The 23,020-nt window shown below is 41.7% G+C and overlaps 1 protein-coding gene across 1 annotated transcript in view; it reads left to right on the forward strand.

Moving 5' to 3' along the window:
• Nucleotides 1–5,715: 5,715 nt before the first annotated feature.
• Nucleotides 5,716–23,020, forward strand: part of LOC119774256 (immunoglobulin lambda-1 light chain-like) — a 37,688-nt gene continuing 20,383 nt past the window's right edge. Inside the window, exons 1-2 of the mRNA XM_038271683.1 lie at nt 5,716–5,881; nt 5,974–6,293. Coding sequence (XP_038127611.1) covers nt 5,839–5,881; nt 5,974–6,293 — 363 coding nt within the window. The 5' untranslated portion in view covers nt 5,716–5,838. The remainder of the gene's footprint in view (nt 5,882–5,973; nt 6,294–23,020) is intronic.

The following is a 23,020-nucleotide window of genomic DNA, read 5'->3' on the forward strand; positions in this document are numbered from 1 at the left end:
AGCAAATTAAAATCTAACCAAACTGTTGTTGAGTTTTGTAGTTATTGGATATCCATTATAAGATGAAAAATGAATATCAATTTGAACATCAGACCAGCAACACACCGGAGTAAGTAAAATAAATATCAGGAAACTAATGTATGTCTCTGAAATTTACTTTGTGGCTGTGTGTGTGTGTTACTTGCAGCCTGTTGAACCCGGGGTCTCTCTCTAGACAGGTGGAGTAACCTCCCTACGATGCCTGATATCCCCCTCGCTGGGAACGGCCTCTGCCCCTGTGGTTGTAGCCTCCTCTTTGTGCTCCCTGCCCCAACGTTTTTTGTGTGGCGCAGTGATCAGGTTTGCCACAAATGTAGCAGCAACCATCATTTGGAGAGCTGTTCTGGTCTGGGTGCTGTATGAGGAACATTTTGAACAGTTCAGTGGCAGTTTGGAGGAGGGTCAGCTGTGCATCAGTCTGTTATTTTCTTTTCTCGTTGCACATGTTTTCTATCTCAGTCACTCAAATTTTCTTCATGGTGGCTCCTGCTTGAATGAGGAGCTGGATAATACGGCCTGTTTGTAGTCTGTGGGGGATAGTGACAGTGGAGCGAAGGTGATTAGATGGATCCCCGCCGTTGGCACCAGGGATACTGGAGTCTGGTTGTGAGTCTGGCTGGGGATCAAATAATTGTTTCAGATCGCCCCCGTCGTCTTCCTTCTCTGGTTTTGCTGTCTGAGAATCAGGGTAATAAAAGTCGTCCTCATTTAGGAAAGGATTGGTTGCCTTCGGTTGATAAGGTGGAGGTGGAGCAGAGGGCAGCAGGCTTGTGGTAAACTGGGATTCAGGCTGGAGCTGTTTGATGGTGCCGTTGGAGACGAGCCTGTGGCCACAACTGAGGTCAGAGCAGAAGAGTATAAGAGAAAAGAAAGATGTGCATTCGCCAATAATACAGCAGCGAATGTTCTTAAGTTATTCCTGTCATTGTTATTAGATTTTATTAAGTTAAACCAACCAAACATTTTTAAATTTGATGTATGTATTAATTCCCTTTTAAAAGTATATAAAAGAATTGTGTTGAACAACTTAATAAAATTACACCATACAGATAAATGTGGCTAGCAAAAATGTATTGATCTATAAACCATCAATTTAATTGAATTATTCCAATCAGTCATTTCTTGAATCTGGACGTAAGCCGGGTTACACTCTGGCCAGGTCGCCACTCTTTCGCAGGACAACAAAGAGACACACAGAGACAAAAAACCATGCACACACACACACTCACATCTTAGGAGAATGTAGAGAAACCAATTAACTTAAGAGTAATGTTCTTGGACTGTGGAGAGAAGTTGGTATACCCAGACAGAACCAACACATGCATGGGGAGAACATGTAAACGCCATGCAGAAAGACCTCAGGCCATGAATCAAGTGCAAAACCTTCTTGCTGCAAGGCAAGCTAAGGAAGAGGCCTAGGAAAAAATACACAAAAAAATGATATACTGTAAGGAAATAGGGTGGCCAGAGGTTCCCTATAGTTTAACACTCAGACACAGTAATAAGCAGCAGGGCCTTTTAAGCTCTAGCCAATGAGGTGATGGAGGTGTGGTGCTGTAATCTACTCAGCCCAGCCCCCGAGGAGAAGCAACACTGAGGAAGAAGAAAGATACCCAAAGCATACACAAAGCACAAACAAAATCCCTAATACATTCCTCTTTTGTTTCTATATACAAAAGGTGTGTTTTTAAATATATCTCTATATCTCTAATCAGAGGCGATTCTAGAGTCTGTGGGGGCCCCAAGCAAAAAATCCTAGGGGGCCCTCCTGACCAGTGTTCATCACCATTATGTTAGGCTATAAATAATCTGACACCAAAGAAAAATGTATTAAATAAAACTTTTTTTATTCCAAATGTTCTAAACATGAACAACCTTGTTATTTTGGAAAATATAAAAGAATAAAAGTAAAGAATAAACTAATAAATTAAAATAAATGTATAATAAAAAAAAAACAGTAAATTACTTTAAAAACCCAATATAAACTTTGTACAAAATATAAAGTATAGTAAGTGTAGTGAAATTATTGGGGTCCTAGTGTTAATTTTAGCAGCCATTTTTAAATTTTAGTTTTAGTCTTAGTCCAGCTTCAGCATCGTTTGTTAGTTTTTATCACATTTAGTCGACATCATCGCATTTTTATTTAGTCTAGTTTTAGTCGACTTAAGTCAGAGCATTTTAGTCTTTATTTTAGCCCAAGAAAACATAATTTTATTAGTTTAGTTTTAGTCACCAAAAACTGTCAACATTTTAGTCTAGTTTTAGTCAGGACATAATTTTAACCTTTTACTTTTTTGTCAGCAGATAACGTTTAAGATTTCCTAAAATTATTTCAACATTTTCTCTCATCTTTTTAATAAAAAACACAATTTTAAGGAACACCTGCAGACATGGAAGATGTTCTGACAATATTTGCATATTTATTTTGAACACAAACACAAATGCTTGCATTAAAACAAATAAAACACACCTGGAAAAGGAAACAAATAAATAAAATAAAGTGTCTTATGAACTTTACACAAGTGCTGGCTGTTTAAAGCTAGTTCACATTGAATAATAAAATAAATAGATTTGAGGTCAATGTTGTTAAAAAAAAAAACTCCAACTGATACAACAAAAGTGCTTTCCTTCCAGCTTTAGCTGGCCTGTCATTGTTTCTGGGTGGCTGGTAGGTTGTTGTTGTTGGTGGTGGTGGTGTATCTTCAATCTGGAACAGAAATTAATAGTCAGGATAGATGCACAGCATAACAGGAATTCCAAGTGTATAAGTAGCATATAGGTCTCTTTTTTTTCCTTAACAAAAACTAAGTCTCTATAAAAACTACATTTGACCATCCGTTTCAAACTCATACAAACAACCTAACTATCATTTAATGCAGGAATAAATTGCAGACATTTTTAGGTGTGCATGCATTTTGGTTGTATTAATATTGATGCCAATTCAATTCAAATGTCCTTGTAATAGTAATATGCAGATAAACAGAGCAGCATTTTATGTCACCAAATAAAGACATCCCTGCAGTGGTTCCCCTACTCTTTTGTATATGAAAATCTAGTTTAAAGTTGCTCTGAATTATGTGTGGCATATTATTTTTATTTTGTCTTATCCTGATAAATAGTGTCAGTTCCTTTTAGCATTTAGCATACATGTGTAGCTGCCGAGGTGTTTTCTGTTAACTATAGTTCACTTGCTGCTCCTAGATAACCTAAAACGTCTGTCTGCTTTAATCAAACTTGCAATTTAACAGAAACTATAGTTGCCCGGCCAGTATAACATATCTAAGTTAGCATAAATTTAACTTTACATACAATGCTATCAACAAGTGGCTACCGTCGCTACGTGCTAACAAGCTAACGTAACGTAGCCAGCCTGGATACTAAATGCTATGAAAATTAGCCAACATCAGTTAGTTTATCATTGGGACATTATAGCCGTTGATTTAATGTTACATTATAAACAATCACCACCAATCTTTCTGGTAACTTACCGTAATGTCTTTGTGGTGAACTGTGACGTGTCTCTTCAGGTTTGTTGTGTTTTTTCCAGCTATCATGTGGCCATATTCCTTCCCTTCCACTAAAATCAAGCATTTGGGTTTGTTCTCCACTTAAAAGCGAAAATGTGTCCATATAGCACGTCTCCTCTTTCTCCCGAGTCCCGGAGTAGGCTACTCTGTGCCCGCTCCGGGTTTGAAAGTGGGTGTGTGGGAGCTGACGAGGAGGAGGAGGAGACGAGACAGGATTTGAAAAAAACAGAAAATAATAATATATAATTTTCGTCTCGTCTTTGTTCGTGAACTAAAATGTCCATAGATTTTAGTCCAGTCTTTATTTACCGAACTGCATTTTCGTCTCGTCTTAATTAGTCCACGAAAATGATTTCTGATTTACTCCCAGTTATTGTTTATTAGTGGGGATTTTCGTCTCGTCTCGTCTAGTTTTCGTTTGGTGAAAAATGTGCGTGGACGAAAATATTTTCGTTTAGTTTTCGTTAACGAAATTAACACTATTAACACTTATGGGCCTTGGCTTGTGCAAATGCAGACAATAAGTCCTCCAGATCCAAAGACCTTCGCACGCTATACTCTATAGAAATAAGCGCCAGTCCTGAAAGTCTCTCTTGAGACATGGAAAATGAATAATTTTCCTTCAGCTTAGTTACATTATTGCTTTCCAATTTACTGAACGATAGGCCTACAACGTCACCCATTCGCTAGGCTACGTTCATTTTCATTAAGGGAAGTCATCCACCTGGGCTGGGCTGGGCTGGATTTTGACTGGCCAAAGCCAATGTCAATCAACATTCCATCCAATCGGAATTTTTTAAATGCAGTTGTGCATCTCCTCAGTCACTATAGCGTTGCCACTTCATGCTCGCCTGTTGCTGTTTATCTACCGGATGTACAGTAGCTGGCTCTCGGGGGCCCCCCAGCGGCTCGGGGCTCCAAGCAGTTGCTTGGTTTGCCTGTTGACAAGGTGCGCCTCTGTCTCTAATTTGAATAAATAAAATAAAATAAACCTCTTCCTATAGTCTTAGGTCATTAAATCCAAACCAGTAGGATTATCTCCCAACCAATCTATGAGTGAAGGAGTTCAGTCTTTTTAAGTTGTTCCACCCATGCTGATCTGAACTCTGCAGATATATACAACGTAACTCATACAATGTAACTAAAGGCTTTTTGATTCCAAGAGACTTTTAGTTAGAATTGGCTTCTTTGATATGCATGCATTTGTTTTCTGTTCTGTTTTCTTTTGACAAAGGATTTGTGACATCTGTCTGTAAAAACATGGTACTTAAACTTTGCTATAATTACTCATATGGAGATGATCAAAACAGCTAGCTGAGTCTGAGTTGTCAATCAGCAGCATCAGTCTGATCTACAAAAAGTCTGTCTCTGTCTACAAAAAGGGCCAAAGCCGACTATTCTTCCTGAGGAGGCTAAAGTCCTTTAACATCTGTGGGGCGATGCTGAGGATGTTTTATGAGTCAGTTGTTGCTAGCATGCTCTTCTTTGCTGTCACATGCTGGGGCAGTGGGCTGAGGGTCGCTGACAACAACAGACTGAACAAACTGATCAGGAGGGCCTGTGATGTTGTGGGGGAGCAGCTGGACACTCTGACCACCGTGGCAGAGAGGAGGATGCTGTCCAGGCTTCAGTCCATCTTAGACAATGACTCACATCCTCTCCATGACACACTGGTCCTGCAGATGAGCTCCTTCAGCAGAAGACTCCTCCTACCCAGATGCACCACAGAGCGCCACAGGAAATCATTCCTGCCTGTGGTCATCAAGCTCTATAACGCCTTCCTCAAGTGATTCAGACCCCCCCCCCCCCTGTAATTGACATTGATGCACTATTTTTGCACACCACGTATCACTTAACTTGGATTTAGTTTTACGTATGCATATATATACATACATATATATATATATACAGAAGAGCTATATGTGTATATATTTTATCTTTTATATTTTTATCTTCATGATCTTATGTAGTTGGATGTGTGTGTGTATATATATATATATATATATATATATATATATATATATATATATATATATATATATATATATATATATATAAAGACTGTAACTGGAGCGTGTAACAAAAGTAATAACAAAAATAACAAAAGTAAAATTTCTGATTCTGATGGGCTGCAGGGGCTGATGGGAGCTTTGAGGAGCTGTTAGAAACCACGTGGCCCTCGTCTGATCTAGCAGCTCGTCCTTGTTTGGCCTCAGCTGCATCAGAGCGCCACTTCTCCCCAGGTTCACCAGAGGAAACACCACTGCACAAAATGCTTTTCCTCCCAGCTGCTGCTCTGTGCTGTCTGTGTTCAGGTGAGTGTTTCCAGCCAATCAGGAGCCAACAAAGTCCACCTGGAACAAACACTGTCCCACTAACCTTCATCTGTCTGTCTGTGTCTCTACAGCGCTGGCTGCCATGGCAGGACAGCTGAGTCAGGAGGATTTAACTCTGACCAGAGCAAAGGGTGGGAACGTATCCTTCAGCTGCGGAGGAACTGATCAATGTGCCAGTGGTTATGTATACTGGTACCAGAAGAAAAAACCAGAGACTTTCAAATTGATACTGAGATTTAGAACAACTAATTCTGAAATAAAGAAAGGCTACAAACATCCTCTAGAAGGTGATTTCTCTGCAGAAAGGAAGCAAAACGAATGTTCATTGAAAATAGGAAAAATTAAACTCGATCATGAAGCCTCCTACTACTGCGGCTGTGAGAAGTCTGTTTCCCACAGTGAGAAATGATCCCTCCAGCCTGAACAAAAACCTCCGGATGAACAGATGTCAAACGGTGTTTGTGACAAGAAGAGAGCAGTAAACCACAGCCCAGGTTCACTGGTTTCACCTCCATCTCAGAGACTCACTGAGACCCGGGAGGTGTGGGGACTTTCATTATTACAGACTTTAAAAGTTTATGCTTTTGTTACTCTAATAAAGTTAAATCTGTCATGATTGGTTCTCAGAGAAGCCCAATATGCAGAACACCACGGAAACAGATGGAAAGTTTTACAATGTTTATTAAAAACACAAGCACATAAGTCATGTGAACTGGAACTGGTTCTGGCCGGGGACATGTTCACTGGAGTCTGTGAGGATGACAGTTCAGTTAGCGTTGGCACTGAGGAGTTTGCATTTGGAAGTTTCAGAAGATTACCTTGAGGAGTCCGGGTTTCTCTTTGAGGAAGAAACTGTTGGGTCCAGAGACTGATTTGTTCAGCAGAGTTCAATAACCGCTTCAGCGTCTTACTTCTGACTTGAATGCAGACCTTGGGTTTTGGTTTCCAGCTCTTAGCCAAGCGCTGCTGAGGAATCCAGAGGAGAGTCTTCAGGTTTGGCTCTGAGGGCAGGCTCGGCAGGTTAAGCTCATCCAGAGCTTCCAAGGGAACAGGTTTCCTGTGAAGCATAGACAACGAGAAGTTAGAAGAGAGATTGATCACTAGGGAGATCACTAGAGGTTCTTAGGAGGTTCTAGGCTTAGGTGCTAACCAAACTGGATCAACACTGCGGCATTGAGGCAAGGTCTGAAGGCCGGTTATATACTGCAGGTCCTCCTGATGACGAGATGCGCCTCAGGTGTGTTGGAGGCTCAGCTTCAGAAGGATCCACGGCGCACTCTGCTGGAGACAGATGGTACCGCTCCAGATCCCAACAGTACCCCCCTCTCAACGACCGCCTCTTGGCGGTCCAGAAGACGTTGAGGGGAGGGAGCGCTCATACTCCTCGATCAGTGACGGATCGAGGATGTGGGAGCCACGAATCCATGTGCAGTCCTCCGGACCGTAGCCCTCCCAGTCGACGAGGTACTGCCAACCGCGACCTCAACGACGGGAGTCCACGATCCGGCGGACGGTGTAGGCAGGATGTCAGAAAGAATCAGCAAAGCGTTTGGTGGTGTTGGAGGAATGGTTGAGAGCAGCGATGGTGTCTCTCCAGACTCGCTGACAGCGACGGATGTGATGATTGACTGATTGCACCGAAATCTCTCTCTCGTCTGCTGGAAAAAGAGGGGGTTGATATCCGAGACCAACCTGAAAAGGTGACTGGCCGGTGGATGCAGACTTGAGAGAGTTATGGGCGTATTCAATCCAGGTGAGATATTGGCTCCAATCGGTGGGGTTGTTTGAGGTCAGGCAACGGAGAGTGGACTCGAGCTGTTGGTTCATTCTTTCGGTTTGACCATTAGACTGTGGATGATAACCAGACGTTAGAGAAGATTTGCAATTGACAGCTGTGCAGAAAGCCTTCCAAACCTGGGAAATAAACTGAGGACTACGGTCTGAGAGAATATCCTGAGGAATTCCATGGAGTCGAAAGACATGCTTAACGAGGAGCTGGGCTGTTTGGAAGGCTTTGGGGAGTTTTCTGAGAGGGATTGAGTGGCAAGATTTAGAAAATCGATCGATGATGGTGAAAATGGTTGTCATACCTCGGGAGATGGGTAGTCCAGTGACGAAATCGATGGCTATGTGAGACCAGGGACGAGTAGGTACCGGTAGTGGATTTAACAGACCTGAGGGTGGTTGATGTGAAGTCTTGTTTCTGGCGCAGACAGGGCAGGCCAGAACATACTCCTTCACGTCCTTGTGTAGAGTAGGCCACCAGAAACATCTTGAAATTAAATGGATGGTTCTGCTTACCCCCGGATGAGCGGAAAACTTGGCTGCATGCATCCATTGGATCAGGCGTGATCTGACTGAAGAAGGGACATAGGTTCTGTTTGGAGGACCGTTACCTGGGTCAGGTTCAGAAGCCAGGGCAGAGTTTATCAGGTCGGTGATTTCCCAGGTAACCGATCCAACTGTGCAGGATGCCGGGAGAATGGGTGCAGGCGTCTCGGATTGATCAACGGAGTAGAGACGAGAGAGAGAATCGGGCTTGGTGTTCTTGGATCCGGGTCTGTAAGAGATGATGAGGTTGAAACGGGAGAAAAAGAGTGACCATCTAGACTGGCGTGGGTTTGCTTGTTTGGCGGACTGGATGTAGGCTAAGTTCTTGTGATCGGTCCATGCTAGAACCGGGTGTTCAGCTCCTTCAAACCAGTGTCTCCACTCCTCCAACGCCATTTTTATGGCCAGAAGCTCACGATCCCCAACGTCGTAGTTCTGTTCAGCAGGAGAAAGTCTACGAGAAAAGAAAGCACAAGGATGTACTCTTTGGTCTAAATCGAGTTTTTGTGATAATACTGCACCAACTCCAGAGTCAGAAGCGTCCACTTCGAGGATAAATTGCTTGGTTGGATCAGGCTGGATTAGCACGGGGGCTCAGGAAAACAAAGTCTTAAGTTTGTCAAAGGCGTTTTGAGCTTCGGAGGTCCACTGGAAAGTCTTTTTGACTGAAGTTAGAGTTGTGAGAGGTAAAGCTGTCTGACTGTAATTCCTGATGAAGCGACGGTAGAAATTGGCGAAGCCCAGGAATCTCTGCAGCTGTTTACGGTTTTCAGGAACTGGCCAATCCAAAACTGCTTTTATCTTTTATTCGGATGGCTTAACCTGCCCGCCCTCGAGCACAACCCCTAAAAATGTCACTGAGGACTGGTGAAATTCACATTTCTCGGCTTTTGCGAAAAGTTTGTTTTCCAGTAATCTCTGTAGGACCAGGCGGACATGTTTCTTATGCTCGGAGAGATCTTTAGAGTAAATTAGGATGTCATCAAGGTAAACGAAGACGAAAATGTTCAAAAAGTCTCTGAGGACATCATTGACCAGGGCTTGGAAACATGCTGGAGCGTTAGTGAGACCAAAAGGCATGACTAAATATTCAAACTGACCTAATGGAGTTTTGAAGGCAGTCTTCCATTCGCCACCTTCTCTAATCCTGAGAAGGTGATAAGCGTTCCTTAAATCGAGTTTAGTGAAGATGGTGGCCCCTTGAACTGGTTCGAAGGCTGATGCTAGTGACGGAAGTGGGTATTTATTTTTGACTGTTATTTGGTTAAGGCCTCTGTAATCGATACAAGGTCTTAGAGAACCATCCTTTTTACCCACAAAAAAGAATCCGGCAGCCAACGGAGAGGAAGAAGGGCGGATTATGCCAGCTGCTAGGGACTCGTTTATGTATTTCTCCATAGTTTCTCGTTCAGGTTTTGAAATGTTGTAAAGTCTACTGCTAGGTAGAGGGGCGCCAGGTAATAGCTCAATCGCACAGTCATATGGTCTGTGAGGTTCAAGAGACGTAGCACTGACCTTACTGAAGACAGGAGCCAGATCATGGTATTCGGACGGGACAGAAGTAAGGTCAGGAGAATCCATCTCCCCCCTACCTCTAGGAGACCTTACAGCGGGAGCTGCGGAACGAAGGCACGTCTCGTGACATGAGGTCGACCATGCTTCGATGTGGCCATCAGCCCAGTTTATATGGGGATTATGTCGTTGCAGCCATTCGAACCCAAGCACCAAAGGGGAACATGCAGAGGGAAGCAAAAAAAATGTCAGAGTTTCACCGTGATTACTTGATATTAGCAGCTCGAGGGGTTGTGTTTGGTGGGTGACTTGGTGGAGTTTCTTCCCCTTGGATAAAGGGATAGTATCAATTTTTAGCTGCTGAACCAGGTTGGAGTCTATCAGATTGCGTTCACAGCCAGAGTCGATGAAAGCAGACAAAGTGAGAGTCTGATCTAAAAAGCAATAAGTAGCTGCAAGCATGAGGAGGAGATTTCTCAGAAGTTAAATGGCCCGTCAGACTCCTCAGATCCTCTGACGGGCCCCGGCTTTTAACTTAGCGGGGCATGAGGCGATGAAATGGCCAGTCTCACCACAGTAGATGCAAAGCTTGCTTCTGACACGTCTTAGTCTTTCCTCAGGGGTTAGCCTTGTATGTCCAACCTGCATAGGTTCAGCTTCCGTCTCAACAGCATGAGAGACCTGAACAGGCATAGAAAGTGACTGGGTCTTAGACCTTGGCTTGGAAAAGGGTTCTGTGGGACCAGAAGAAAAAGTAGCATTATTAGAAGCAGGGGTTGACACAGAAGGACCTTGATTTCTTTGTCTAGAATGGTTTCTAGCACGGATTCTGTTATCCAACCTAATGGTTAGGCGGATTAATTCATCTAGAGTTTCTGGTTCGTCGAGGGTTGCGAGTTCATCCTTAATATTTTCATTTAAAGCGTTGAAAAATGCAATTGTAAGAGCCCGTTGATTCCATCCGGAAGCAGCGGCTTTAACCCGGAAGTTGATGGAGAAATCAGCAACTGAGGAATCTCCCTGTTTTAGGGTTAACAGAGCACGAGAGACAATAGTTTGGTCGGAATCATGATTAAATACTTGGGAAAATTCAGAAACAAAATCAGAAAAATTTTCATTAATACTGTCTTCGGAGGCAAATCTTGCCTGCGCCCACTCAAGGGCTCTTTCTGTCAGTTGGGACAAAATAAATGTTATTTTCTTTTCGTCCGTAGGAAAACTTCTAGGAGAGTTCTTAAAGATGAGGCGGCATTGAAACAAAAATCCTTTACAATCCTTCATATTACCTGAAAACTTTTCAGGAAGACTAGGACGAAACTCAGGTGATGACGTCACAGCCGGTGACCTCGGAGGCGGAACTGGACCCGGAAAAGGTTGCGCTGTAGAGACTGTGCTAGCGCTATCCATGTAGCTTGCACACGTTTGAAGCATCTGATTCTGTAGTTCAATTTGAGTGTGTATCTCACGAAGGGCCAGAGCGTGTCCTTGGAGTTGAGCGTCTTGCTCTTCCAGCCTACGATGGAGGTGATCTGCGGGGCCTTGTGTTTTGGCCCAGTGTTCTGTCATGATTGGTTCTCAGAGAAGCCCAATATGCAGAACACCACGGAAACAGATGGAAAGTCTTACAATGTTTATTAAAAACACAAGCACATAAGTCATGTGAACTGGAACTGGTTCTGGCCAGGGACAGGTTCACTGGAGTCTGTGAGGATGACAGTTCAGTTAGCGTTGGCACTGAGGAGTTTGCGTTTGGAAGTTTCAGAAGATTCAGAAGAGCAGAGTTCAAAAACCGCTTCAGCGTCTTACTTCTGACTTGAATGCAGACCTTGGGTTTTGGTTTCCAGCTCTTAGCCAAGAGCTGCTGAGGAATCCAGAGGAGAGTCTTCAGGTTTGGCTCTGAGGGCAGGCTCGGCAGGTTAAGCTCATCCAGAGCTTCCAAGGGAACAGGTTTCCTGTGAAGCATAGACAACGAGAAGTTAGAAGAGAGATTGATCACTAGGGAGATCACTAGAGATTCTTAGGAGGTTCTAGGCTTAGGTGCTTACCAAACTGGATCAACACTGCGGCGTTGAGGCAAGGTCTGAAGGCCGGTTATATACTGCAGGTCCTCCTGATGACGAGATGCGCCTCAGGTGTGTTGGAGGCTCAGCTTCAGGAGGATCCACGGCGCTCTCTGCTGGAGACGGATGGTACCGCTCCAGATCCCAACAAAATCCCTCAGAAACAGTATTTGCAGAATTGTAATTAATTCTAAGTAAAAAGTTGGTGCACCAATGGGCTTCATGTAATAATATTTTCGCATCCTTGTCCTTCTCTTATTTTTTCTCCTACCATGGGCTCTTACAAATGCTCCAATTCAGTGTCCCCTAGACACTGACGTGCCAGCTGCAGGTGTAGTGACTGATAAATCTGTCACTGGAGAATTAAAATGTAATTTATAATTGCAGAGTTGCATAATATATAAAGCAACTCTGCGAGTAGCCTGACAAAATTGACAGCTTTTTAAAAAAAAGAAAAAAACTAGAAGTTGATACAGTAGCAGCTGATTGATAGCACAAGATTCCTACATCAAGTCTGGAGCACTTGTAAAATGTGTGTACCTCAGAGAAGAGTAGGCATAGGAGAACAATGGTGAATGTGTCATTTTCTAAATCCCCATTACAATTGATTTAAGGACAAATGTATTTGTACAATTTAATAAAATGTCAGTAAGGACGGTGACTTTATAGGTGGTTAGAGCTTTCACAGCCTTACGAGGACTAGCCTAATCTTGAACTTTCAGAGACAGAAACAGAGTTGGATTTGAGCGATCAAAGCAGGCCGATTAATCAAAGGGGCAAACCAGCATTCTGGGTCCGAGGGCAGGTGAAGAGTCAGAGCTAGATCAGTAGACATGTTATGAGATGAGTCGAGGCTTCGAGGCTTGTGACAAGTAGTGAAGGGGGCGTTTCTGCAAAGCACGTATCAAAGCTTGCTTTAGTTAGGGGAGTGGCCATAATCAATGACATTTGAAGCCTCGCCAACTTGAACACTCATTTATAGAGCCTAAATATTCACTGAGGATGTGGGAGTTTGTAGGAGAATTGTTTGAATATATTCTAAAAATAGATTGGTTGAAAAAACAACCCATCTAGTTGGTAAAAAATTTGTGGTTAGATCTACAATATAATAATCACAATCTGAGCAAGCCACTGGGTTCAGTTGTGTTATTAGTATTTAATAGTATTGCCTTGTGAAAGAGTTATTACTATATTTGGCATCTCCTGTATGACTTTGCTTCCCATTCCAATGGTTAATGGTTAAAGACCTGGTTTAATCTTTTGAATGTTGCTATACTGTACTACTTAACCAGTATTTTGGCCAATTTACAGTAGGTGTGGAAAATATTCAGACCACTTTACATTTTTCACTCTTTCTTTCATTGCAGCCATCTGCTAAAATCAAAAAAGTTAATTTTATTTCTTATTAATATGCACTCGGCAGCCCATCTGGACAGAAAAAAACAGAAATGTAAAAATCTTTGCAACTTCATTCAAAAAGAGAAACTGAAATATCAAATGTTCAAAAGTATTCAGAACCTTTGCTGTGGCAATCACATTTAACTCATATGCAGTCCATTTCTTCTGATCCTCCCTGAGATGGTTCTGCTCCTTCATTGGAGTCCAGCTTTTTTTTAAATTAAGTTGGATTTAGATTTAATTAGGAAAGGCACACACCTGTTTATATGAGACTTTACATCTCAGTGCATGTCAGAGCAAAGGAGAGTCATGAGGAAATGCCCAAGGAGCTCAGAGACAAAATTTTGGCAAAGCACAGATCTGGCCAAGGTTACAAAAGAGCTGCTGCAGCACACAAGGTTCCTAAGAGCACCGTGGCCTCCATAATCATTAAATGGAAGAAATTTGGGATGATTATAACTCTCCCTAGACCTGGCAGTCCAGCCAAACTGCCAGCAATCATGGGAGAAGAGCCCAAAGATCACTGTGACTCAGCTCCAGAGATGCAGTAGGTGAGATGATAGAGAGTTACACAAAGTCAACTATAACTGCTGCCCTCCATCAATTGGTGCTTGATGGCAGAGCGGCCCGACGGAAGACTCTTCTCAGAGCAAGACATATGGACGCCAACATAGTTTGTTTTTTTTATCCAAAAAACACATGAAGGACTCCCAGACTATGAGAAAGAAGATTCTCTACTCTGATGAGACCAAGATTGAACATTTTGACATTAATTCTAAGCAGTATGTGTGGAGAAAACCAGGCACTGCATATCATCTACCCAATACAATCCCAACAGTGAAACATGTTGTAGGCAGCATCATGCTATGGGGTTGTTTTTCAGCTGCAGGACAGGACGACTGGTTGCAATTGAAGGAAAGATGAATGCGGCCAAGTACAGAGATATCCTGGAAGAAAACCTCTCCCAAAGAGTTCAGGACATCAGACTGGGCCAAAATTTCACTTTCCAACAAGACAAGGACCGTAAGCAAACAGCTGGAATAACAAAGGAGTGACTTGCAAACCCAATTGAGCATTTCTGGAGAGACCTGAAAATGTCTGTCCACCTACGCTCACCATCCAACATGACAGAACTGGAGAGGATCTGCAGGGAAAATGGCAGAGGATCCCCAGATCAGGTGTGAAAAACAGTTTGCATCATTCCTTAGAAGGCTCATATCTGTACTAGCTCAAAAAGGTGCTTCTACTCAATACTGAGCAAAGGGTCTGAATACTTATGACGGTGTTATATTTAAGTTTTTCTTTTTTAATAAATTTGCAAAAACTTCTACATTATTATTTTTTTCTGTCAAAATGGAGTTCTGAGTGTTCATTAAAGAGAAATAAAATGAACTTTATTGAATTTAGGAAATTGTTGGGATCCTCTGGCTTGCCCACCAGAGGGCGCCGAGGATCCTCTTCTGCTCTTTGTTATTTTCCCTTAGGGCTGGAGTTACTGTGGGGATCTGGAGATTTCCCATTTGTCTCCAGCAGAGTGCGCCGTGGGTCTCCTAGGGCTGGAGCCTTCCTGCACACCTGTTGTTAATCGACTCATCAGGAGACCTCCCCTTTATAAGCTCCTGCCAGGCCTTGCTTCCACGCCGCAGTGTTGATCTTAGTTGGAAACCTGTCTCTGGTCTGAAGCTCAGGAAGAGCTGCCTCACTGGAACCCTGTCTCTGGCCTGAAGCTCTAGGAGAGCTTAACCTGCTAATCTGCCCTGGTGAGCCAACCTGAAGGTTCCTATGTGGAGTTTACCTGAAGGTTCCCATGTGGAATCAGCCTGAAGAATCCTATGTGGATATTCCCTCTTGTTTTCTGCAATGAGCTGGGAGCTCAGCCTGAAGAATCCTATGTGGATATTCCCTGTTGTTCTCTGCAGTGAGCTGGAAGCTCAGATCAAGGTCTGCCATGCTAAGCCTGAAGCTAGACGCTTAGCTTCTCATGAACCCTGCTAACCAACAGTCTCCGGTCCCAGTCAAGACTTTAGTGAACCAGCCCTGAACCTGTTCCAGATCAAATTCTTTATTGTGTGCTTGTGAACCACAATAAACTCTGTTGAACTTTTACCCCGTTTCCGTGTGTGTTCTGCATTTTGGGCTTAACTCAAAGACCCATCATGACAGAAATGGCTGCAGTGAAAAACGAGGGAACATTTTAAAAAAGTTCTTAATGCTTTCCATAACCACTGTATATTGGTTTGACCCTTTACCAGTATAGATTGGGTAAAAACACTGCTAGATTAGATTTGTTGGGTTAACCAAACAATCTGTTGGACACATAACTTCCGACCAGATTAAAACCAAATTAATAACTGTAGAAAATCTGTAATTTTTTAAAAATAAAAATGACTTACAACTTTCAATGTTCTCATCATTGCCCAATTTAGACAAGTACTTTCACTGTCTGCTTGAGTTTATGTCTGTCATGATGGATTCTCTAAAGTGACCCAAGTATGCAGAACACCACGGAGACACTGGGTAAAAAGTCCAAAAGAGTTTATTGTGGCACAAACATGAGTCATGGAAAGGGAACAGTTCAGGCAGGGAGCTGGTTCACTGGGGACTGTGCAAGGAAGGGAAGAAGGTTGGTAGCTGAGTTCAGGTGTGGCTAAGCTTCTAGCTTAGGGTTAGTCTGGCAGTCCTGGGTTGGAGCTTCCAGCTCACTGCAGAGAACAACAGGGGAAAACACGGAGGGTCTTTCAGGCTGAGCTTCCAGCTCACTGTAGGGAACAACAGGCGAAATCCACATAGGAAGTCTTCAGGTTTCATCCATGTAGGAATCTTGGGTTGGCTCACCAGGGCAGATTAGCTGGTTAGCTCTCCTAGAGCTTTAGGCTTGAAACTGGTTCCCTGTGATGCAACTCTCCAGAGCTGCAGGCCAGAGACAGGTTACCAGAGAGACAGTTCTTCCTGGGCTTCACGAGGAGACAGGAGGTTAAGCTCATCCAGAGCTTTCACGAAGAGACAGGATTCCAACTAAGATCAACACTGCGGCATGGAATCCAGGTCTGAAGGTAGCTTAAATACTGTGGTCCTCCTGATTAGTAGATCAGCCACAGGTGTGTGAGAGGCTCAGCTCAGGAGGACCCACGGCGCACTCTGCTGGAGGCAGAGGGTAATCTCCAGAACCTGAGAGTGACTCCAGCCCTAAGAGAAAGAGAGGCTCTGTTCGAAAACCTAGGACGGGTCCTCCAAGGACGCGGTCTACCTAGACTGGATCCTTCGAAGTCCTTGAAAATAAGGAGACCGGAAGAGTTTTGGCTGTAAATTCGACCAGGTCTACCCTTTGGCGGGTTTTACCGCCGTATTCTCTGTTGCTGAGCAACCGTGAACGTTGACACACAAAGCAGGAAAAGAATGAATACAGAAGTTTTCAAAACTGTTTATTTATTTCTTTTTTATTGTGAAGTGAACAAAGACTACATTAACAAGAATCCAGAGTGGAATAAAGGTTCCAACCAGCGGGAGCAGTAACAAATCAAATCAAATGTAATGATAGAAAAAGTCAGTTAAATAACCTGCTGCTGTCATTCTGCACATCTCTGATGTTGCTGCTTTTTCAAATATCCATGACTGTAAAAATGTCCATAGCTGCATATTGGTTATTTATTCCCCAGTTTTATATTGTTAAAACACTTTACAGTATTTTATTGTTTATATTTTAACTCTTCCCTATTATGTTATTCTTATACATTTTTCTAAGGTCCACATTTGTGTGACCATTTTCAATAATCTTTCTGCTGCTGTAAATTTGCCCATTGTGGGAAAATAAAGAGATTTTCTATTCTATTCTATAAAAGGGGTAGAAAGATATAAGTAAATCTAAACAATATATGTATAAAAAATATATCTGCAAAATCTCTAATATTCAACAACAAAAAATAGGAAGTTAAGCATATTGTGCAAAACAGCAATAAAAAGATAAAAATCCTATCAGATTTATAGTCCCCACCCTGCAAATATATTAGAATCTGTCCTTAAATTACAGCCAAACCCATTTACATAGTAACAGATTAAAACCTTTAGATAAACCAAACATTACCGCCACACATCTGACTCAGTAACCATTAAAACAACTATTTTTGTTCATTTCAGACGGAACTATTCACAGAGTTGTATTATATTAAACTGAACTTCCAATTTTCACCACTGTTCGGCGCCAAGTAACCTTTACTCTGATCACGGCTTGCTTGGTCTCGCAATGAATCCTGGGATATCCAAGAATACCGAGGATACATCTGACCCGTCCTTCAAATCGGGCAAAAAAGAAGGACGCATTTTAAGGCCGCATAACGAGGACTCTTGGAATCCGACCAGACCTCGGCGCCGCGCTATGACGTAATCGGCCTTCGAATCCGGTCTTCTAAGGATGCGTCCTAGGTTTTCGAACAGAGCAAGACAAAAAGAGAGCAGAAGAGGATCCTCGGCGCCCTCTGGTGGGCAAGCCTGAGGATCCCAACAATGTCACTAAAATGACAAAAAAACAGTACAGTGCACTTTAAAAGAGGGGTCTCTTCTAAAACATTTTATGTACAAAAAACACTTTCAAAAGGTTTTATTTTACACAGCATTCATGAACAATATCAAATTAAATTAAATTGGAAGAAACAAGGAAAACAGTTACAAAGATCATAGATTAAATTGTTAACTGTACTTCTGCACTCCACCAGTAGGTGGTGACATGTTCATATGAAGCTTCCTGAACTTTTGGGATCGTTGAAGCAATTTGCCCAAACGGTTCAATGGCTCATGAGGCTTCATCTCACCATCACTGTCGATCAGAGATCCAGAGATAATCCAGAGGAGAACTGGAGAGTGAAGCTGAGGCACCAAAAATAGATCAGCAATCCAAACATTAACTCTGACAGGTCTGATAGGGTTCAAGCAGACTCAGAGAATCAGAAGGCAGAATCAGGCGGGCAGATAGGAGTAATTCTGGATATATACTGGTCAAAATCTTTCAATAATCAAGCACAGTAACTAGTCAGCAATTAGCTTATCCGGGCTGGGGACAGGTGGAGAAATTAATAGGGATTAGGCAGAGCAGGAGATGCACCAGGTGGACTGAATGAGTAATCAGGCAGAGGGGAAATAAATGTAAACAGGCTAGTAAACAGGCCAGAATCATAATTCTATTAGTGAAAAGGCTTCGAGTAGATCTTTTTATCTAACTTTCAGAAGATTTAAGCTGTTAATTCTAATTTATTCCAAATATAAAAACCTCAAACTGATCTCAAGACAGCATTTTGTTTTCTAGAAGCTGTTATGCATTACGTTTACATTAATTTACCCACCCAGGACACTGGAAATCAATGTTGTGCATTAACTGCAGCAGTAACTTTATGTTTATTTGATTAAATAACTCTCAGACTGTCATGTTGTGTAAACACACACCCAGCGAACCGTGTGTTGGGACAACAAATGAATCTTTGACATAGACCCAAATCTGTCCTGATTTCTGGCACTACTTCTGGTCTGAATCAGATATAAAAAAAACTGTCTTTGACCTGATTCTGTCTACTGGTTCTTTGGGCCTGGCGAGTTTGAATTCAGGGGCAGCTTCCTCCAAAGGCGTGATTTTTCGGACGATTAGTAACAGTGTGACACTGAGGCTTTTTCCAATTGGAAGACTCCTTGTTATTCAGCTCATTAATGCATCCTTCTTTTCCCCGCTTTGAAGGTCTGGTGTATTCTACTTAGCCTTGGGTATCCCGTGGTTCATTGCGAGTCCAAACAAGCCGGTTGTTATGGAGGACCAACTCTGCCATATTTAAAAATAAATACAGAAATAAATAAATGCTCAATAAATAAATAAGCATTCAATTAATTGTCACAAAACATACGATAAACAAATAAATGTAAATAGAAATTAAATTATACAGTGAGACATAAATGTATATAACTCTTTTAATTAGCTTCTTTATTTATTTGCCTTTGTAATATTTACCTTATTTATTTTTTTGTCCTTTATAATCTTTAACTTTATTTTTTTAATTACTTACATTTTTAAGTATTTATTTATGTGCATGTTATAATATTTTTGTCTGTTTTATTCTTCCTTTGTATTTTTTTACCCTAGTTATTTCTTCGCCGCTATTTATTTCTGCCTCTGCCCTTTTTGCATTTCTGCCTGCCCTTTTTACATTTCATATTTACAAAAATATTATAACATGCACATAAATAAATACTTAAAAATATAAGTTATTAAAAAATAAAGTTGAAGATTATAAAGGACAAAAAAATAAATAAGGTAAATATCAGAATGGCAAATAATAAAAGAGCTAATTAAAAGAGTTATACATTTATGTCTCACTATATAATTTATTCTAATTCTAATCTATTCTAATTAATTTCTACTTACATTTATTTGTTGATTTTATTTTTGGTGGCAATTAATATTATGCTTATTTATGTATTGAGCATTTACTGTATTTATTTCTGTATTTATTTTTAAATATGGCAGAGTTGGTCCTCCATAGATTGTTCTGTGCTCAGAGGAAAAAGGTAAATGGCACTGTACAGCGGTGAATATTGTAAGTGCAGTTTAATATAATACAAATATGTGAATAGTACCGCCTGAAATTAATGAAACTTGTTTTAAAAATGGTTATTTAGTTCAATGTATAGCGGATAAAGTGTGGTTTATTGAAATATTTTATCTATCCCTGTGCAAATGGGTTTGGATGAAATTTAAGCACAGATTCCAATATCTCTGCAGTGTGGGGACAATTAATCTGATATCTGACGATGGTGCTGCTGCCTAAACTCGAAAATGTTATTAGCACTAAGAACAGTAGTTAGGAGTTTTGCATCCATTCTGTCTGTGTGTCAACTGTTATAGTTGCTAGGCGACAGAGAGTATGGGCGGTTAATGCTGGAGAAGGATGGACCAGTTAAAAACCATATCCAAAACTCTTCTGTCATCATTATATTCAAGGACCTCAAAGGACCCAGTGCAGGTAGACTGGGTCCTTGGAGGAGCAGCCTCTGAAATCATTTTTGATCTCTGACCTGTTCTTTGTACCCTGATCTCACTTTTGCATTCTACCTTGGATTTTCTCTGGAGCTTGGAACACTTGGCTTTCACCCTGGAAATTGCTAAAATGTGGCGTGTCGATCTGGTTGAATTCTGACTCTCCAGTTTTCTGGTCATTACAGTACAATCTGGGAAAAAATGGACCCACCACCAGATCAACAGTGGTGTGGAGAATTCTGTCATCTAGAATCTGACGTTACAGAGATTCTAGGTCACTTATGTAAACAAGCCCAGTCTGACTCATGTCACTGCCACCAGAAAGCCTCAGTTGCCTCCACCAGAATTTTTCAAGGTGATCCTGATTAGTGCAAACTTTTCTGACGCAGAATTAGATCCATTTTAAACTGAAACCCTCAGCTTACCCCACTGGCTTATGGTATCTCTTTACTTGCAGCAAAATTATGGGCCACTTCCGAGTGGCAGATCAGGTCACACATTTTTCATTCCTACTTGACATTTTCTCTGTAAATGTTTCACCATGTGTCTTCTCTGTTTCATCACTGTTATTCTGATGAAACAGGTCTGCTCTAACTTTTAAGGCAAAGGACAGAGGTGGTCATTTTTCCTTCTGTTAAAATTAGGACATCAGACTGTCACACATTCTAAAACCACAAAGTATGGATCTGTCCAATTTGGATTTATTTATTCTGAAGTGGTTGCAAGTGTAAACTTATTTGAATCTGACAGTTAGATTTAGGTTTTAAAAAATGAGTCCCAACTGTCAGAGCTTTACATGGACAGGCTGCTAGCTACATTTCTTATTTGATTGAAACATACACCGTTTCTTGTATTCTGAGGTCCCTAAATCTAAACAGTCATCTTCCTCACCTACTACAGAACTTGAAGAGACCAATCTTTCGTTCGTTAAATGAAAACTGGGAAGAACTTCCTAAATTCCTGAGCTTGGAGTCTGTGATTAGTTCTAAAAAGATGCAAAATACAGTTTTATACTAAAAAGGCTTTAGTAAAACTTTAGCATTTATGACATAAATTTATGATCTTTGTTTTCTGCATTATACATTGCTTTGTTTATTCAGGCTCATCCTTCTAGTGCAGGAATTCATTTTATGAATAAACTTTTTCTTGACTTATTTCACTAAAGTCCAGAAATTGGAACCATCCAGTCTTCTCTGTGGGCTGCAGGGGCTGATGGGAGCTTTGAGGAGCTGTTAGAAACCACGTGGCCCTCGTCTGATCTAGCAGCTCCTCCTTGTTTGGCCTCAGCTGCATCAGAGCGCCACTTCTCCCCAGGTTCACCAGAGGAAACACCACTGCACAAAATGCTTTTCCTCCCAGCTGCTGCTCTGTGCTGTCTGTGTTCAGGTGAGTGTTTCCAGCCAATCAGGAGCCAACAAAGTCCACCTGGAACAAACACTGTCCCACTAACCTTCATCTGTCTGTCTGTGTCTCTACAGCGCTGGCTGCCATGGCAGCACAGCTGAATCAGGAGGATTTAACTCTGACCAAGAGACCACTTGATGATGTCTCCTTCAGTTGTGGAGGAACTGATCAGTGTGGTGGTAATTCTGTATACTGGTACCAGAAAACTGAAAAGGGAACATTTAAGCCAATTCTTTCTGTTCTCAGTGATGGTGGCACATCTAATACATTTGATCATCCTCAGCAAAATTATTTTTCAGCTGAGAGAAATAAGAGTGTCTGTGTGCTAAAGATAAATGAAGCTATATTTGACCATATTGCCTCCTACTACTGCGGCTGTAGGAAGTCTAGTTCCCACAGTGTCAAATGAACCCTGCAGCCTGAACAAAAACCTCCAGATGAACAGATGTCAAACTGTGTTTGTGACGAGAAGAGAGCAGTAAACCACAGCCCAGGTTTACTGGTTTCACCTCCATCTCAGAGACACAGTAAGACCAGGAAGGTTCATTACATTAATAGTTAAACAATTTAAAGATGTGTGGTTTTTGTTCCTGTTATACATGTAAAGAACTCTAGAAACATTCTCATAAACAATGAAAGGCATATTTTAGATCATTAGAAATGCCTGGTATAGTAACTTATAAACAAAGATGACAATTTCCCCTGCTGACATTTTGCAAATGCTAGTAGATCATTTTCCAATAATAGTGTCTATAATCAGTTGTGTGCAATGCAGCAGTAATACTAACTGCTACAGAAGCCTTATAAGCTTCAAAGTAGGACATTTTAATTTGTTGAACACACATCTTAGCTTATTTCCTTATTTTTCTAGATGTACTGATTATCAGCCCCCTAAAGTACCCAGCAACATCTTTAGTATGGTCTAACTGCACTTACTTCTTTGTGTCAGAACTCAGAACTGTGAAACCAGAATTTCAGGCAGACAGAATGATGTTATTTATAAAAGCATTTAGTGACAACACGTCAAACCTACACCTCAGCAGCTTGGACGAAAAAGACCAGAATGTCTGTAGACAGGAAAACTAAGGTTAGTGACCATGTAAATCTGACAGAACGATTACAGGCGTGTGAGTCACTACCCTATTTTTAAAGTTGACTTTTCCCAGTACGTCGAAGACGCCGCCCAGAGAGTTCCAGGTTCTGAAACCCAGAAGGCTGCTGATCTGGCTGATGAGCAAAAGCGAGCAGATGAGGGAAAGCAGGAGTTTCCCAAAGTCAAAGCCAAAGTGAGTGTCGATAAGGTAAACAGGAGTCCAGGCCAGAAGATCAGAGATGCAGAGAGGTACCAAAGGGAAATCTAAGGAAACAGATCAAGGGTCGAAAGCAGGCCGAATCCAGCAG

Source organism: Cyprinodon tularosa, unplaced genomic scaffold, assembly GCF_016077235.1.
Source record: "Cyprinodon tularosa strain WSP-4 unplaced genomic scaffold, ASM1607723v1 ctg804, whole genome shotgun sequence".
NCBI lineage: Eukaryota > Metazoa > Chordata > Actinopteri > Cyprinodontiformes > Cyprinodontidae > Cyprinodon > Cyprinodon tularosa.